At 36.9% G+C, this 19,518-nt stretch overlaps 1 protein-coding gene and 1 long non-coding RNA gene across 2 annotated transcripts in view; both read right to left on the bottom strand.

Moving 5' to 3' along the window:
- Positions 1-19,307, bottom strand: part of LOC123309042 — an 86,306-nt gene extending 66,999 nt beyond the window's left edge. The window contains exons 1-2 of the mRNA XM_044891887.1: positions 19,030-19,307; positions 18,626-18,692 (exon numbers count right to left, since the gene is read on the bottom strand). Of these exons, the coding sequence (XP_044747822.1) occupies positions 18,626-18,692; positions 19,030-19,095 (133 nt within the window). The 5' untranslated portion in view covers positions 19,096-19,307. The remainder of the gene's footprint in view (positions 1-18,625; positions 18,693-19,029) is intronic.
- LOC123309043 lies at positions 7,774-8,947 on the bottom strand. The gene is made up of 3 exons (XR_006537215.1): positions 8,743-8,947; positions 8,056-8,103; positions 7,774-7,965 (listed from the first exon to the last, which is right to left on the bottom strand). It is a non-coding gene; the product is annotated as an uncharacterized LOC123309043 (long non-coding RNA).
- Positions 19,308-19,518: the final 211 nt, after the last annotated feature.

Below are 19,518 nucleotides of genomic sequence, written 5' to 3'. Positions count from 1 at the left end.
GTTTAAAAGGTCGTAAATTTTCTTCCAACGAGGAGGTAATAAAAGCTGTGGAGGTCTGGTTTGTAGAGCAAGAAGAAACATTTTTTTGAAAGGTCTAGAGACGTTGCAGGTTCGCTGTAATAAATGTATCCAATTAAGAGGAGAATATGTTGAGTAATAAAATATTTTGACATTGAAATTTCGATTGGTTCTATAGAAAGCTGAAACTTTTTCAATTATATCATCGTATTTCAAAATGAATTTGGTGAAACATTTTTCTGTCCGGTGTTTTTTGTCCAGGAGTAGTGTATATCCAAGAATATTGCGAATTCGGAAGCACTTGTAGTATCAAGTTGAACGAACCGCTGCGTGAGGTTCGCAGCGTTATTACTTTCGGCGTACAAAAATACGTTTCGCAATTAATCTCATATCCATACACAACAAAGCCTGAACGTCGTCGTACAAGTCAACATTGGAATCGTGCCAAATTCAGTATTCCACCGGCAATAAAGGATACGTAACTCCGGTTTCTCTTTGCGATGCTGTGCTTGTTTTCGCATTATTGCATACCCCGACATTTTTTATTAATTCAATAACGAGATGTGACGACCGAGAGCAATCTCGCCCACCGTTCCTCCTTGCTCTTTTTGTTGTGAAATATCAGACGAAAGGTTTCCGATAATATGCGAGCGCGACTTGATGTACGAAATATACGCTGTTACTTTTTGTGATGCATTATTGAAATGAGCTCTGGAATAGTTGATGAGGATAAAAGCATTTTAATGGCGCTTTTCATTTGATACTAGCCATTAACACTCATTACGTAATCTGGTCAACTGAGGGAAAATAGATGTCGCCTTTTAGTGGTCTTCAATGGTGGATAGATGGATGGAGTTTTGTTGAAACACGGTCTGAATATTTGCGCAAATTCATTGGATCCTCTTCGACTATCATACAATGCCAACCCTCGCATTGAAGTACCAAATCTATGCGACACTCTTCAATATAAATGGTCGTCATCGTTGATTGAGTTATGCGATACTGATGAACTCTAATACGAGCGCAACCGGTCTATCGCTTTTCTCCTTGATATTGGCACATTCTCTATGATTAACTTTTGCTTTATATCTTTGCTCGTCTGATTTTCATCTTTATACATATACAGGGTAAGTCGTTGACTCGAACAAATATTTAAACATTATATCCTTCAGGTCAGAAGAAACACTTTTTTCCTACAGGTACTATTTTTTTCGATTCGGCCCTGATATAAAGATATAGTCATTCTAATTTTTCCTAATGAGCTGTGCCACCCCTGGAAAAACATAATTACCATCAGAATAACTAGCTGAATCTGTGTCACTACATATCTGTGAATCTTTCAAACACAGTTGTATTCAGCCAAAGTACCCAATTTTTCGAATTTCCCAGATACATTTCAATCTTTGACCATGAAATTACTCGACAACGGCGCATTATATGAGAAAATATGAGGAATACTTGAATTTTACAAAATGCTCAAATATTGATTAGTTAGCGTCCAACTTAGTTTCAAGAGTTGGAGTTATGTTACGTAATGGTCATAATGGAAAAACTGGAAGACGTGGGTGATATCTTGTGTTCGAAAAAGATTCATCAAATAAATGAAAAACTCTATTCTGAATTTCAGTTCATTCGATAAAACCGTTTGTGAGATAGAAGTAAAAATAATTTTTTTGATGATTTTTCAACAGCCTGTATCTTATAAACCGAGCCGATTCGGAAAAAATTATAAAGGAAAAAAGTGTTTCTTTTGACCTCAAGAATCTACTGTTGAAATATTTGTACGAGTCAGACTCACCCTGTATAGCTTAGTTTGACTGACTTACACTGATTCTTTCAGGGACTATCATCTGAAAAAATCATTTCACATTTTTAAACTTTAGTTCATTGCCTTATCTACTGTGGCCATGGCGTACATATGTCTCATTCAACTGTTTGCCGAAATTGGAAATCAGCCGTTATAAAAACTACCAAAATAGGATAGCCTCCATCCACGAATAAAATAATTATAGATTCTTTCGTCAACTGCAAATCAGTGACAATTAACCGTTTGTGTTAAAGTTGACTGAAAAAATGAAAAACCTTCAGTTATAACAGTCATGAATAAGTTGCATAGAATTCAAAATCCTTCCTTCCTCATTCAAGACTTCAAACGGAACGAAAATAGTACCTTCGAATCTAGTTTCGACTGTGCAAGAAAAAAAATCAAACATTCTCAGTGAAAGGGGGCAGTAACAGAGTTTATTCACCTGATGGAGTGACGTAATTCCATCTCTTTATAAAGTCTCGTGTAATAGGACAATCCTACGGCCAGAACCAGGGATATGCGGATAACATCGATGGTTTTAGAACAACGATTTATTTTCCTCGATATTTCCATGCATCATGTATCTACCAGAAGAATTTTGTTTTCCGATGATAAAGGAGGTCATGCATATCACATTCAACTTGCAAGTAAATATCATTTTTTACCTCAGAATCCAGTCGTACGAAAATCACTGAAATTTGTACACTGGAGTATTATGATATCAGAAATCTCATAGTGCTACCTATTTTGGAGATGGACCCTCTTAAGCTACTTTTTACTGGGCTACGATGAAGCTACTAAACATTAACTCTATATTTGAATTCCTTGACAATTGTTAAAACGTTAGAAAGCCCATTCAATTGAGAAACTTTCTTGTGTCTTGCAATTTTTTATAAAACGCAATATTTCAAACTAATGAATGATAACGCCAGGGTTTTCCATCCAAGAAGGTATTGTGTTGCTCTGACGATGTCAAATGAGACCGAAACCATGGTCAGTATATACTCTTCTTCGTTGGAGCGTTCTCCCTTTCATTATCCTGACGATGATAAATTGGCTACTTCAATTTAGATCGTAACACTTGTTGATATTCATATCAGCGAGTGGTATGCATCTAAATTAATTCTTATTATTTTAAACTAAGCTCAGAGATAAGAGAATATCCATGGTAGGCAATTCACTCGATTCAGGTATTGTATGTAGATCAGTTTGTAATCCAACGATCATCAATGATAACTGCTGTTTGAGATTGATGAAGATAACTGATAGTGGTAAGTAATTATTCATAAGTGAATAAAGTGTGATGTTTGAGAGGTTTTACATAATTACCGTCTCCTATAAAAAAGTGATGTATCACATGGCCAACTTTGCCCTATTGAATTTACCAGGTCAAATTAGTCAAATTCAATCCGATTTCCGAAAAAAGTGCAAAAATAGAATGCTGACGTCATAAGCTTTCATATGAGGGGCCTGTTCCGATATTGCTGGTTTTACTGGCCCGCAATCGAATATCAATAGAACTCGAACGACTGGGCCAATAGGCATCGTCTCTGAAATACTGACAGTACTGTTCAGGAATATCGGAACAGACGGCATGTATTTCATCATCATCTCCCCTATTCAGAATTTGAGGGTGGCCCGGCAGGGTATCCCAAATTGCTTGATTTTGGCTGTTTTTGGTACTTCTAGACTATAGATAGGTAAAAACGTTGAAAGAAGTTCTAGACTCGATTTTCGTGAAAAGTCCATCAGAAGAAACCATTTCACGATATCTCCATTTCTCTTGAATATATAACCAAGTTTAGATATTTTGTCAATTTCGAAAATATGCCATATCTTCTTCATTTTCGAAAATATCTAATAACGATAAAAACTTTCAAGCAATTTGGGATACCCTGTACAGAAGCATGATGTTTGTTAAAGCATTTGGCGTTCACATCAGAAATAATTAGAACAGTGTTTGAAATTTCACCGGAATCGCTTTGGACTAGAGGAATGATAACTTTGTCATAAGACGGTAGTTGGGGAGCCCAAGAGGGAAATTCGGAAATTACTCGAGCGTGTCAGATTAATATAAGGGAAAATAACTTGGACCCTGCTTAGTACCTCTACCAAAAATTAGACCTGCATATAGGGGGAATTGTACATACTCGAGCGTGTCAGATTAAGATATAATAATGAGGTTAATTACATGTTGAAAAGTCTATATTCTCTAAATCTGGCAATTTAAGCATAACGAAAACATTTTGAAGCAAATGATTCGAGAATAACGGAAAAAATATAGGTAATCTGACAGTTTCAGCAAGACGAAACAATAAGAATTGCCCAGGAAGGTCACAAAAATAAGTTTCTTTGAATTATCTCCTCTCCTGGGCTTCAAATTGTTTGCGCCTTCATCATATAAGTTGTAGAGCATAACATTTTCAATAAATTTTGTCCGAAGCAATTTTTTCTACTTTCGAACGTTTTTGAGATATATCGCGATAAATGTACATTATACTGGGTTATTTCTACATTGACCTAGGCCTTTCGCACGTGTGGCTAAGCTCCTCACCCTTATCGCCCTCTTACTCGAAAACGCTCAAGAGTATGTAAAATTGCTTCAGAATACAGAATACAGAAACGATTGAAGGTACAGGAAGGAAGATATTAAAAAAAAATGCCTTGTTATCATCTTCAAACTGTCAGATTAAGAAAGACCCTTCTGATTAGTGTCAGATTAATGGGTCAACACGTCTGCAACACCGAGATTAACCATCTGTATGAAAATCTAACACGAGAATGTAAAATTAACTATATTTTTGCATTTTCAAAGGACCGCTGTGACCTTGCTTCAACTCAGAATTGTCAGTCTCTTGAAAAATAGCTTCCTTTGGGTCCAATTAACATATTCTCAAAAAATCTGATACGTTACCGTTTTCAACTCTTCCGTACGGCCAACCCCACCACGCAAATTGTCAGATTAAAATGAATTTATTATCAGAGACACGTAGGGCATATACAGTATCTTAATCTGACACGCTCGAGTATGTACACCTGAAGATTTTTTTTACATCTTTGAGAACCTGCAGACGCTTTCCCCACCGCTGAAAGTACATACATCATTGAACCTCTCCTTCTTTCTACCATCTAATCTTCAAAATCCACTAGGTCTCCACGACGCTAGAGTAAATCCCGAACTATAAACCCGAGTATAAACCTATAACCTTCTGCAAACAAATCATTCTGTATTGATGTTAAATGGGACACTCTCAGTCAAGAAAGTAGGTACATATTAATTTTCTTTTCGAAATTTTCCCAGCCTGATCCTCGATCGAGAAACGAAATAGAAGATACATGTATATGCTAGCTCCATAACAAATTCAGAGATACAAAAAAAAAGGCGGAACGACTGGAATCTAATTATCTCCCTTATTCCGATTTTTCCGAACCGCCACTAATTTTAGTCGGGCGATATTCCCCAACCGATCCTACCAACATCGGGAAACATGTCAAAGGACCCCGCTCGGGACATGGATGCACATTCAAAGGATCCTGCCTGGGTCCGACCAGCAGCAGCAGCAGCAGCCGAGTAATCATCGTGTTTCGATTTTCGCGGCCGTGAATATCTGAAAGAAATGTCGGTTTGTCATTATAACGAGTCGGATCGATGCAACGCCCGTCGGGGCTTTTCATACCCGGCGTACCCACAAGTCCGAAGAAAGGCTGAATTATAAATAAATAGGTTCGGGCTTGTTGCAACTGCAGAATGACGAATCGCGTTAAAAATTCACGAGGGACGAAATGGAGACGACGTACGAATGATTGGTAGGTATTCATGTCAGAATACATAAAGACTGGAACAAGAATTATCAGTCCATTATGTCCGAGGAACATGAAGTCGAGTTCTAAAGATAGTATAGGAACCTATCCGTAACCATTTCGGCACAGTCGATCGAAGCCATATCTATTATGTAAGATGAAGATGAATACCTGAAGATGCATTTGTAATAGCGAAAAACGGATGGTAGTTTATAACGCTCTATTCAGTGAAAATCATGTAGTTTTATACGACTGGTCTTTAGGATAATTAATATATCAGCTACTTCCATGCTACGGAGATTTATTGAAACATTCTCAGCCTACTATAGAACCAAACAAAATTTCAATGTCAAATTATTTTATTACTCAACATATTCTCCTCTTAATTGGATACATTTATTACAGCGAACCTGCAACGTCTCTAGACCTTTCAAAAAAAATGTTTGTTCTTGCTCTGCAAACCAGACCTCCACAGCTTTTATTACCTCCTCGTTGGAAGAAAATTGACGACCTTTAAACTTTTTTCCAGTTGAGGAAAGGAGATGATAGTCGGATGGAGCCAAATCTGGTGAATAAGGAGGGTGTTCTAGTAATTCAAACCCTAAATCACGAATTTTTTGCATGGCAACATGAGATTTGCGTGCAGGGGCGTTGTCCTGCAAAAACAAAACACCTTTGAATAGCTTTCCGCGTCTTTTCTCTTCAATTTTTTTCCGTAGAGTGGTCAGTAATGTCGAATAGTAATCTCCGGTTATTGTTCTACCCTTATCCATAAAAATCATGATTACTCCATGGCAATCCCAAAAAACTGAGACAAGAACTTTTTCAGCAGATTTTTGGACACGAAACTTCTTAGGTCTTGGAGAACCAGAGTGTCGCCATTCAATCGATTGTGGCTTTGTTTCTGGATCGTAGCAATGAACCCAAGTCTCATCCATAGTAGCAATTCGGTTTAAGAAGTCTTCTTCGTTTTCAAATCGAGCACAGATCGAACGCGATGCTTCTACCCTTGCACGCTTTTGGTCAACATTCAAACATTTGGGAATCCATTTTGCAGCAATTTTTCTCATGTCCAAATTGACGTGAACTATATGATGAACGCGTTCGTATGAAATATTCAGTGCTTCAGATATCCGTTTTAGCCCAATTCGACGGTCTGATGAAATCATGTCATGAACTGTAGCTATTTTTTGGGGGACTGACACATAAACTGGCCTTCCTGATCGGTCATCATCTTCAATGGAAAATTTTCCTCTTTTGAAGCTTGCAGTCTCAGCAGACGTTCTGTTTACTGAAGAGTCAATGTCACTTATTGTAAAATAAGACTACCACTTTGTGATAATCAAGAGTAGGTAAAGAAATAAAGTGGCAATTATATTCAAAGCCGATTAGAAGGGTGCTGACGTAGAAGGTGGCTAAGTCTGGGTTCGTTAGCAGTGGCGTCTCGATAAATAATAGTAATAGGTTAATTGAGAAAGAAGATAATTTTAAATAACCTCAACTTTTGTGCCAAAACGTTGTTATTGGTTAAATTGCACTGCCAATGAGCGCTTGTGTGACGTGGCGTGTGGAGATACCAAAGGGAGCCTAGTATTTTCGATCTCTTATTGAGCCTTCTTTATATATTTTCAATTTAAGCGACCGTGTACCGTGTAGAATCAAAAAACATGCCCCTCTTGACGATCCCCATTGTTATCATTTATTTATATACCAAGAGTATAAATAGATTCTATACCCTGAGGATGAATATCTAAAAAGTCCCAGGGCGTATTTATATCCACGATGCATTCAAACTCCAATCACAAAATATTTCTTTATAACATCTGCAATGAATTATTGTTGAATGGGAGATGTTCGAAAATGTGATTTCAATAAAATCAACGGAAAACTCCAGATACCAGTCCAACTTGAAAAGTAAAACGACTTCATATTTTTCAAAACAATCGTGTCAACGAAAATGAAATATTTATTATGTAGTTAAATGATAAGACTAAATTTATACAGCGAATAAAAAAATACCTACTGTGAAAAATTGAGCAGAATTAGTTGCTGAAGGATGGAGAACAATTTATCTTCAGAATCTTGTACCTTGAAACCCAAAGAATGAACCAGTTTTATGTTAGTTCAACCGAAAAAAGATGAGGAAATATTTTATATGATTTATTTCATAATATGGGTTTTTATAGATACAGCAGAACTGTTTTTCATAGCTTATTTATAATGTAGTTGGTAAATAAGCAATAAAAATACAAGAATTAAAAGTATGAAATGGTATTTTTATTGCACTGCTTGGAGACCTGAATCTTCCAGAGCGATTCATATGTGAAATTTGAATATTCCTGCAACAGCATTTAATCGATAATTTAATTTCATCTGGAAGGTTGAACTGGCTAGACAAATATGCCATTATCATAATGATCGCCTATTACCTATAATCAGCTACCATCCTAATAACCACTTCAAGTCAACAACTTTTTCTGAAAAATGAAAATTGTGGAAGGAATTACTTTTCAATTTTATTATTTCATCAAGAATATCAACATTTCATTACGAAATTTAGACATTCATCAAAACATTTTCTTATGCATCATTAATATGAATAGTTTGATCCACATCATAGTATCAAAATAATGTGAAATGTATAAATAATGCTTGTTAAAATCAAGTCCACATCAACTACAGTTCGCAAAAAAAGTTTCATCAATAATTTAGTGAATCTCATGAATATCCACAATATGTTCATTTCTGATAACGCAGAAAATAACAAAAAATTCAGAAGAAAAAGAGTGAATGATAAGGCATATAATCTGCTTCCAAAATTATTACACAATCATGGTGAATTCTCAAATATTATAACAGATGCAGATGCATTTTCCTCAATAAACCAACAAGTGTAAAATTATTGATCCACATATAAAAATGTCTTTAATGGATAAATTTCACACAAATTTTCAATAATTTCTTCCTCTCAATCTTCAGTATGCGTCATATGGTCATATTTTGTAATATTTATATCAATGAATCGTATAACAGGAAAATTTTACAGGAATATGAACTTCCTACCTCAATTCCAAAAAGATAACGTATCATTTTAGGATAAGGCGTTGTTTACTTACTTAGAATAGGATAATGATCCAATTCAATGTTTATTCAGGAAATCGATATAATTTTATATGTGGGGATTCTCCATTTCGTTTTTTTTTATATAAAAAATCACTTGCTAATTTGAATATTTGAGTAGGTATTCGATGTTTTCCGATAATGGTCTATTGCATAAAAGGGATAAAGTGCAAACTTAGTTGACTAAAAAATAATGTAATTAACCATTGCATTTCATTCCATTGACAGAAGTCAAAGAAACTCATAGAAAACTGAAAACTTGGAAAAAAAATTTAGAACCTTGAAATGGAACAATCCATAAATGACGTGATCTGTTGAAACAGCTCAAGCACTACTTAAGTTCAGTATCTTTCTGATAAGCACAATTTGTAAATAAATTTTAAACTTCTAATTTCGTTTCAATTCAATCATAGAAATCTTTTTTTCTTTACTTCGGGAATGTCCTAGGAAGAACATTCCTTGCTTGCTCCATCATCAGGTCAGACGGAGACAAGAGGCATCAATCTACGTCTTGACGAGTTTGAAACTTTCCCAAAAATGAAACTAAGAATGAAACAGCACACAGATAAGGCCGATTCAGTCCCCGGCAGTTCTATGGTGCGAAGAAGTTTGGAGTTAATCATTTCCAAGAAAGATTGATGAGCCATTTCATCACCATTTGTCCCTTCCACAGAACGTTGTGTAGATGGCGCTTCCAAACGGGACGATAACGGGTCATCTTTGGAGAAAATCGAGCGGGGTAATACCGTTGGGACATAAAATATTATCAACTTTCCACATTTACGCTTTTTACGCGATAGCGATGTTAGGGATCATTACCGCAAGGACTGAAGATAGATAATAATAGTTCCATTATCGATACATGATGGCTATTGGATATTTTCCGAGGGTTTGAATTCGTTTTATCTATAAGCAAAAAGGGATGTGATTCCTTTCTTTCCAATAAGAAATAAATGGTCTGCAATGAAAATTTCCTGCATTGACTCGTACGTAGAAGAGAAATGACCAGAAGAAAAAGACTTTCTTCGTCGATTTACTCTCCGGGTTCTCACAGACTTCTCAAGTTTTTTAGAATAATTTTCGGAATCATAAGAAGAATATCTCAGATTCAGTTAAAAACTAACCTTTGCCATTGGAAATATGGACATGGGAATAAAATCTGAAAGGTTTCGAATGGACACCACACATTCTCATCTCCCTCATCGTCTATTTGATGATGACAAATGTTGTAAGTTAGACGATATGTACAGGGTATCCCAAATAGCTTGATTGTGGCTGTTTCTGGACTGGATTGGTAAAAACGTTGAAAGTAGTCCTAGAATCGTGAAAAGTCCATTACTGGAAACCGTTTCACGATATCTTCATTTGTCTTGGATATATAACCAAATTTTGATATTTTGTCGATTACAAAAATGTGCCATAACTTCTTCATTTCAGAAAATATCTTCATCTGCATCCCCACGAATCATGTTGGCTTCGAATAGCTACCCAAAAACCAATATTCTTTCGTGTAAAGTTTGAGTTTGACACTGACACTGATCAGTTGCATGAAGCCACATTGCGTTTACAAAAATTTCAGGCAAATTTTTCTCTTTGAAATCCAACATAGTGGGATCAAATTTGCTTCGATGCCTCTAACCTTTTTCATACATTTATCTTCTTTTTTCTTTGTTCCATATGTGTTTTGGAACACCTGATATCTAGTCATTGATATACTGTTCAATGCCATACACTCATGAACGCATTCAATTTTTTCTCTTCTGGGTCTGCCAATGATGCGAATATTACCATTTATAAACTAATTTAACATTAAGGGCGCTTCCAAGATCAGGAAACTCGTATTTCTAAACTATCTGTCGCTCCCTGCTAGCGTTTAAACCTGAACATATAAAATCTAGGCAACAATGGATGTGACGGACTTTTGACCAGGCAACCTTATACTGTGAGGTAGGGGATAAAGTAACCTTTCATTAAAAAAAAAATCAATTTAATCAGTTCAATGGAGCCACATTGCGTTAAGAAAAATTTCAAGCAAAATTTTTTATTTAAGTGCAATCTAACATGGTGGAATCAAATTTGCGTCGATGCCTCCAACCTTTTTCATACTTTTATCTTTTATCGTTTTTCTTTGTTCTATATATTTCATGTAACACCCGATATCTAGCGTCATTAATGCTAATACACTGTTTAATGCCATAAATCAGTAAACTCTTTAACGTATTCAATTTTTCTCACCGAAAATATCTTCTGGGTCTGCCAATGATGCGAATATTACCATTCATAAACTGATTGAACATGAGGGGCGCTTCCAAGATCAGAAAAATCGTATTTCTAAACTGCTAGCCTGCTACCCTGCTAGCGGTTAAACTACAACATATAAAATCTAGGCAACAATGTATGTGCCACACTTTTGACCAGGCAACCTTATACTGTGATGTAGGGGATAAAGTAACCTTTCATCTTAAAAAAAAAATCAATTTGATAACTGATTAGGTTATATAAATAACGGCAGTCTACTTGTTTGTACCTGGCAACTTCATAGGCGCACTAAGGGGAAGTAGGGAACCCTTGTTTTCCCAATAACTCGTGTAAAGAATGGCAACTCATTATCTCATGAACATTGAAAACGTTAAAAGGTCTCATACAGCAAAACGCTCAAGTGAGACATACCACTAACACCGTATTCTTTCGAAAAATGGCTCCCAACTTGGATTGCCTCAAAAGACGATACTTCCGATATCTATCTTCATCTTCACATGGTTTCTGCCAATCTGTGCAAAGAAAGAAAAGGTTCTTAAAGGGGTAAATTATCCACATGCCTGGCAACTACCTCAAAATTATCCAACTTTCGAGCGATACCAATCTAGAAGGCCCATACCACTTTGAAATTCAGCTGCTGAACTGACTTCAGAAGCCAACTCGTCGATGACCAGCATGAACGTGCAGCGACTAGGCAAACATCCTTCGAAACCACAACCAAGAGACCACGTGGCCGCATAGGTGAGCGACACCAAAACCAGAAATACGTCAACATCTCCATACAAACCCAACTACGTGATCAACACCGATGTCGAAACAATTCCAATTTATTCCGCAGACTTTATCGCGAATATCGCCTCGTCCAAACAATGGGTTATGACCTCGGTCATGAAATCCTTTCTTGGTTGAGGCAGCGCAGGGGTGTGATGTAAAAATATGTGCGCGTCGTGTTGGGACTACATAATAGCCGGTCCGAATTATAATCGCAAATATCAACAGTGCAATTTATACGGAACACGCCTTCATGCCTTATCATTGGATTGTAGGAATGTGAAAAGCTCGTTTTAATAGCTCTACGATAGCGCGCGTTGGCTCAGTTTCTGAGCAAGGTTAATAACCCTCGTTGTGGTAAAGGAAAAATTTCGCACCCTCATCAAGCAGAAGAAGGAGGTTATCCTCTTGATTTCATGTTAGGGCGGAAAATAATATCCTAAATTAATTTAGATATTGGTCCATTTGTTCATTTGTCTTAGAACAAAATGATTGAACAGATCATTCGAAGTATTGCTGACTACTAGTCTAGATTTCTCCACTTCTCAGAAAATTTTCTAATTTCATCTAGAAAAAATGCCTGAGGCAATCCAGATTGGGAGCATTCAGAGCAACCCTTCAGAATACAGCATATGTGGAAACACAGGGCGACAATTTAAAAACTTGCTAGGCCAATGATCTCGCGACAAGGAGGTTTTCAGAGAAAATGCTGAAACAGGTCAATTTTTATTCGTAAGAGGACATATTTTGAGCAGAATTGTAAGCCGAAATCTCCTCAACCCTTGGTGTAGGGGCTATCACCCCTAAATTCTCAATAGGGAATAGGAGGTGAGATTTACCTCAATAAAAAGATCCCTTGCCCCTTTACATGAATACTATGGTTTGCAAATTTTTATTGATTCCTTGAAGTAGTTACAGGAGGGGGTAATTTGAAAACTTGCCAGGCCCCTACACGGAGAAAGGGGAATGGCTTATACCAATACTGATAAGGCAGATGCATTGGCGGACTCGATCGAACGAGAATCGAGAATAAATTACAGGATAGACGACGATAATGAAGATTTGGAAGAACTGGTTGAAGAAAATGATGAAGAAATGGATGAATTACCAGCGACTGCTGAAATAGACAAGCCAACTTGCCCAGACCCCTACACGGAGAAAGGGGAATGGCTTATACCAATACTGATAAGGCAGATGCATTGGCGGACTCGATCGAACGAGAATCGAGAATAAATTACAGGATAGACGACGATAATGAAGATTTGGAAGAACTGGTTGAAGAAAATGATGAAGAAATGGATGAATTACCAGCGACTGCTGAAATAGACAAGCCAACATCGCCAAATGAAATCAGGGAAATAATAAGAAGTTTGAAGAAGAGGAAAGCTCCCGGAAGCGATAAAATAACGAATGTTATGTTAAAGAAATTACCTAGAAAAGGTATAGCCGCTCTAACAAATATCGCGAATGGAATTATGAGGACAGAACACTACCCAGAAAAATGGAAAACAGCAGAAGTCATAGTATTCAATAAACCATTCAAAGAGAAGAAGTTTCCACAAAACTACAGACCGATAAGTCTACTGTCGGCTTTAGGAAAAGTAGTAGAAAGAATTATCGCCACGAGGCTAAATGAGGAAACCGAAAATCTGGAACTAATTCCACCAGAACAGTTCGGATTCAGAAGAGAGCATTCAACAGAACAACAATTATTGAGGCTCACAGAGTACATAACAGAGGGATTCCAAAATAAACAAGCTACAGGTCTTGTTTTACTAGACGTCGCCAGAGCATTCGACAGAGTATGGCATGAAGGATTAATATATAAGATGAGATGTGCTGGATATTCGATCAAAATATGCAAGTTGATACGGAATTATCTCAAAAATAGAAGATTTTACGTGAAAGTGGGAGGAGAATGCTCCTCAACAAGAGATATAGAGGCTGGAGTACCCCAAGGATCAGTACTTGGGCCACTTCTGTACAACATATACATCCACGATATTCCGAAAAATCCAAGAACCATGCTAACGTTATATGCTGACGACACAGGCATAGCAACTCGACACCGAAACCCTGAAATAATAGAACGAGTTCTACAAGAGTCGATTGACGAAACAAATGACTGGTGCATAAAGTGGAAAATCAAGCTCAATGGACAAAAGAGCCAAGCAATATTACTACAGAAGAGAAGACTGCGACCCACAACGAAACTGGATGTTGACGGCGAAGAAATCGACTGGAAAAATGAAGCCAAATATTTAGGAATAACGCTTGACAAAGGACTTACTTGGAAAAGTCATATCAAACAAGCAATCGACAAAACGAAAGCAGCGATGAATAGACTCTATCCTCTGATAGGAAGAAGAAGCCACATGTCGAAAGAGACAAAATTGAAGATAATCAAAGCCGTTGCTAGGCCTCAACTGACTTATGGATCAGTTGCCTGGGGTTTCGCGGCAAAGAGCCATATCAAAAGAATTCAGGCCACTGAAAACAAGCTGCTACGATGTGCAATAGATGCACCTTGGTTTGTCAGGAATAGACAGATTTATAAGGACCTGAAATGGGAAACCATAACGGAATTCATGAACAGAAAAGCAGAGAAATTATTCGAAACAGCGAAAAACCATCCGAATCAAGAACTCAGGAGACTAGTGGACTACGACCCAGAGGAAGACAAAAGGAGAATGCGAATTTACCGAAGGAGACCAAGAGATCAATTAAAAAGAGATTAAAATAACAACAGAAACTTATTGAAAAATTCAATAAAGTGTTAATCCAATAGAGGATAAACACATAAATCCCAGCACGATAGTGTGCGAGAAGAAAACCGATCAAGAGATGAACGGTTTATAGGCAAATGCCCGGAACCAAAATTCAAGAAGCAGTAGGGTTTTTAGTGGGTCTCGAGCTCAGGAGAGTGAGAAACCCCACACTGTTCCCCCTCAGGAGATGAGGGTGGTTCGTCTGTCTTGCAGATTTTCCCCCTGCTACATCAAAAAAAAAAAAAAAAAAAAAACTTGCCAGGCAATTGGCCTGGCAAGGATATTTTCAAAGAAAAAGCCGAAACAGGTCAATCTTTAAAGGGAGGGGGACATATTTTCAGCAAAATTGTAAGCCGAAATCTCCTCAACCTAGGTGTAGGAGCTATCATCCCTAAATTGTTCATAGGGAATAGAGGGTGAGCTAAACCTCAAATGGAAGACAATATGTCCTTCTACATAATACTATTGTCTTCCAATTGAGGTATAGCTCACCCTCTAATTCCTATTGAGAATTTAGGGATGATAACCCCTACACCTAAGATTGAGGAGATTTTGGCTTACAATTCTGTTAGAAACATGTCCCTCTCCGAATGAAAATTGACCTGTCCCGGCATTTTCTCTGAAAACATCCTTGTCGAGACATAATTGGCCTGGTTTTCAAATTGTCACCCTGTATGTTTCACTAGAACGTTTTGCGATGAGACCTCTTTGTTCAGTTTATGAGGCACTCAATTTCCTTGCTTTTGAATGCTTCCAATGGACATGGTTCTGCAAGTGTCCCTTGCGTTTAACTCACTTTATCATCGAGTTTTGCAAATCGGTGAATGATCAAGAAGTAAAGAACGATAATTATAATCGATACTCCTCAGTAAATTGTACCTGTATGGTACCACTTCGAGCATATAAAGATGCATTTGGATGAAGAGTTCTCAATGGGTTCTTCTTTAAAAAAACAAAACTAGACCAGGATGGGTTTGATTCACTTTAGTTGAATAGTGAAAATAATTCTTCTCTAAATAAAAACTATTAACTATTTTTGGACTGTTCACTTGGACTCAGTGAAACTAAGTACTTTCTTCATGGGTAGGTACCATCATTGATAGTACCTGGTATCATACTGAAAGTGAAGGTAATAATATGTTTACAATGAATATATGATGTTCCCCCGTGTTTGATGTTTTTTGTATTAAAAATACTTCTGGATTTCTCTGTAGTTTCTGTGTACAGAGGCATATAAGGTGCAACATAGTACGATCTGTTTCTGGAACTCATTTTTTCAAGTGCGATATCGTTTCAGTACTGTTTTTTGTACCTGCGTATATTTTGCTCGATTTCTATAATTCTCTTCCATGAATAACAATAATTTTTCCTCAATTCTTCAGTTTCTATGTCTCATCCTTTAGTCTTTGCTCGTTTAAATCATCCGAATATTCTTGATTTCCAATTGATATTGATATTTTAACCTATGAATAATAAACTATTGCAGTTTATTTCTTGAAATCACAAATTTGGCTTTCTTTTTTCATAAATCGAATATCAGTTGAGTAAACGAATTTAAAATTATTTCACAAACTATTTCGTTGGAAAAAAATGAACAAATTAAAGAGTATCGGGAATATTGAAAAACTTTGAAGAAGCTTCTGGACATGAACACATCATTACGTCTTTACGCTTACAAGAAATCGAAGGAGTTCGGAGTAGTATTGACATTACACAAACTGTCAATTTGACGAAATTCTTCAGAATATTTCTTAATAGGGCTCCTGAACATCAACGACCACCAGAATCTAATGTAAGTCACCATATTCAAAGAGAATTATTTGTGAGATATGACCACATCATATACCTAGAGTGATCAGGACTTCTCCAATATTTCTACATATATTGTAACATTTCTACAAAATATGATTGGCTTTTTCTCGTTTGCTTTGACAACTTAGACAGTTTAACCAATTTCCATCGAAGTTTACTTTTCATTGCTTTTTATCTTCCTTTATAGTCAAATTAACATTTTAATCCTATATCCTTCAACATCAAACTGCAGGCAACTATGCATGCCCACTGATCGCCAATCACTTTTAATTAGATATTGACAATTCACTTAATCTGAAAATTCGAATCTAAATTCCATGTTCTGTTAGCCGATAAGAGATTGCGCCAATATCAAAGCATGTATCGTTTTTAATAAGCACGACTAAAATTCAGATTCCATACAGAAATATCGATTCGAAAAGTAAATTTCGAGAATTTTGATTCTGATCTAGCTTTCAAGATATCAGATGTCGGTATTGAAATATTTCCGTGAATATTTTCACAAAAAGATTGCACTATCGATCCATCATTTGTTCTCCAAGGGTATCATTTTATTAATCTCTTGATCTGATGATCAATACGCTGGGGCTGGGAATCAAACTCAGGGCATTGGTTTCAGCTCATATTTCCATTCTCATAAAGGATTCACTCCATTTGCTTCGTCAATTGTTCATATTGTATACTAATGAACAGTATGCCGTCATTTCAATATTCAAAAATTCCTCGTTTACTTCAACCATTTGTACACTTTAGCTTTCCTCCATATAAGGTATTTTCCATTTAGTCACCTTTCACTACCTACTGAATATTTATACACAAACCGGTTTCGTTCTATTGTTATCGTCAAGTAGAGGACTTCATAGTCCATGTGTCATGTGGGCATGCATCCAATTGAAAAATAGCTGAATTCAATTATCAATTCTAAGCGTATTTATTGAGAGCTGTTTAAACATAGATCTCCAGGCGTCGTCAGCAAATTACGTAAAATAACCGATTGCAAATCGGATGAAAAGGTTCTTGTTGCTATCTCGATTGGATTGGATTGGCAGGAAGTGATGATATGAATATATGAGTGAATTTCGTTATCTGCAATGTCTAATTTTCATTTTTGACTAGCTTCTATCGCAACAATGATCGCTATCATATGCAGAGTAGATTCAGCTGAATAACGTCAATCAAGATCAAAATTAAATTATTCGTAAAACTTGTCGATTTTGAAGCTGATTTGGGCAGTCTCTTGATGGTCAAAATAGTCAGAATTTGAATTCTGACTGAATTAGTCTGGTCTCTTCCACCCTTCTAGATAATTCTTCTTCTTGTTCCTAGACTCTCCACATTACAACCTCAAAGATCATATTATGAATAGTTCATTTGACTAGTAGTGAATTTCAAAATTTTTATGAAGACTGCAAGATTTCCAACCCTTCGATACTTACACTGAAACTATCAAGCTTTAACTAGCTTCACTTCCATTGAAATATCCTACAACTCACATAACAAATGATTGCTCTTTTTCTTTCCCACTATTCGTCCTATCTCAACCAACCAAACTTCTCATTTTCCTGATTGTTGATTTGGTGTCAACAACCGTGTAGTCCAAAAATTCCACGAGAAGCAACCGAACAATTTGCAGGATAATTTGAAAACTCGCATCCAAGGCCTTTGGAATCCGAGAACATGGTCAAGGTTCACAATTTTTGACGGCGAAGGTCATTCTAATTATTAACCTGTTAGTCGTATCTGGACTATGCGAGTATTCGCGGAAGATTTTGGCATTTCGCTCAATCTGATTCTAACCAAAGAGAACGAATATGTTTTTCGGGTTAACTTTTCATTGTTTTTCATTGAAAAAGCAGTCTATTCAGCTTTGACTGTTTCTATCTGATCCGAATCATATGCATTCGGTGAAAACCAGGACAAACGTCGAACCGCATCGTATCACAAATCCAGAACGAAGGACCAAAAACCGCATAGGCTGATATATATGTTCGTTCGATTAAAATATGACTGTGTCGATTCATGAATGCGCTTCTGGTTTCTGGATGAATTGGAAACCTCGGTGAGTGTATCGTAAGCTGCATAATCACTGCACAATGTGATTTAATTAAACGAGCTCTGGATCGATTGGCATGCCACCGCGGTGATCCCAATGAAACTGAAAGCAAGTAGGGGAAGCTGATTTTATAGTGAATTCTTCCTGTGTTTTTCTTGCGATGGGTACTTTGATAGGTTAGGTGATAGGGGTCATTCAATGAAATGATAGACTTACGTGCACTGGTGAATTCCGGTTCTAAATCATCATCAGACTCAGTTCCAGAATCACGCTCCTCATCAACCTGCATGAGAGAAAGTACACCATTAACTTAACTGTTACATAGTTGAAGGCCTACGTAATATACGACTTGTGATTGTAAAACCGGTATTAGTCTAAACCTATCGATGAATTTTGCACAGGAAGGATCCGAAAAATTAAATGGCGGATCGATCCAATTGCAGTAGGCCAGGAAAGTGTGAATTATAACAGAACGGTGTTGGATAAACAGTAGGCCTGAGGTGGAAACTGAAAATCCCTTTCCTTTGTTCCAGAACTACGGAACAGTCGGCCATTTTTCACTAGGAAATGACCTTCAATAAGGTTAAAACAAAATCTTAGAAAAACGACGGGATACACACCTTCTCAATGATATTCGGGTCGTTTATCGAATGTGTCCTCAATTTATGAGTTAATAGTTTGAGCATATTATCTTTGGGGGTTTTTTTTCCCGATGTGGCCGCCACGATGACCGATTTTTTCGAACAATACACCGAAATTAGGATCGAACGACGTTATTCATTGTAGATTTTAGGCGAGATTTGGAAATTTTGTCAAATTCTTGCAGGATGTCTGGCTGGCACGCAATGAGGAGCTCACTCTGCACCGGCTTTACTACTACTGAAACCCGAAACAGAACTGAAGTAGTAAGAATAAGAAATAGTCAGCTGAACTACGCGCGTTTGGACGATTCCATTCTTACTATTAAGGGGGGTTTCCGCAACGTATACGCATCTCTCCCGGCTTTTCCCATTCTGAAATCCCGTTTTTCCCGATTCCCATCAATATAACGCTCTACAACTCGTTCAGATGAACCAATTCGATCATAACTTTTGTCTCTGGTGGCTTCC

This window comes from Coccinella septempunctata, chromosome 3, assembly GCF_907165205.1.
Source record: "Coccinella septempunctata chromosome 3, icCocSept1.1, whole genome shotgun sequence".
NCBI lineage: Eukaryota > Metazoa > Arthropoda > Insecta > Coleoptera > Coccinellidae > Coccinella > Coccinella septempunctata.
This window is presented reverse-complemented; position numbering and strand designations above follow the sequence as displayed.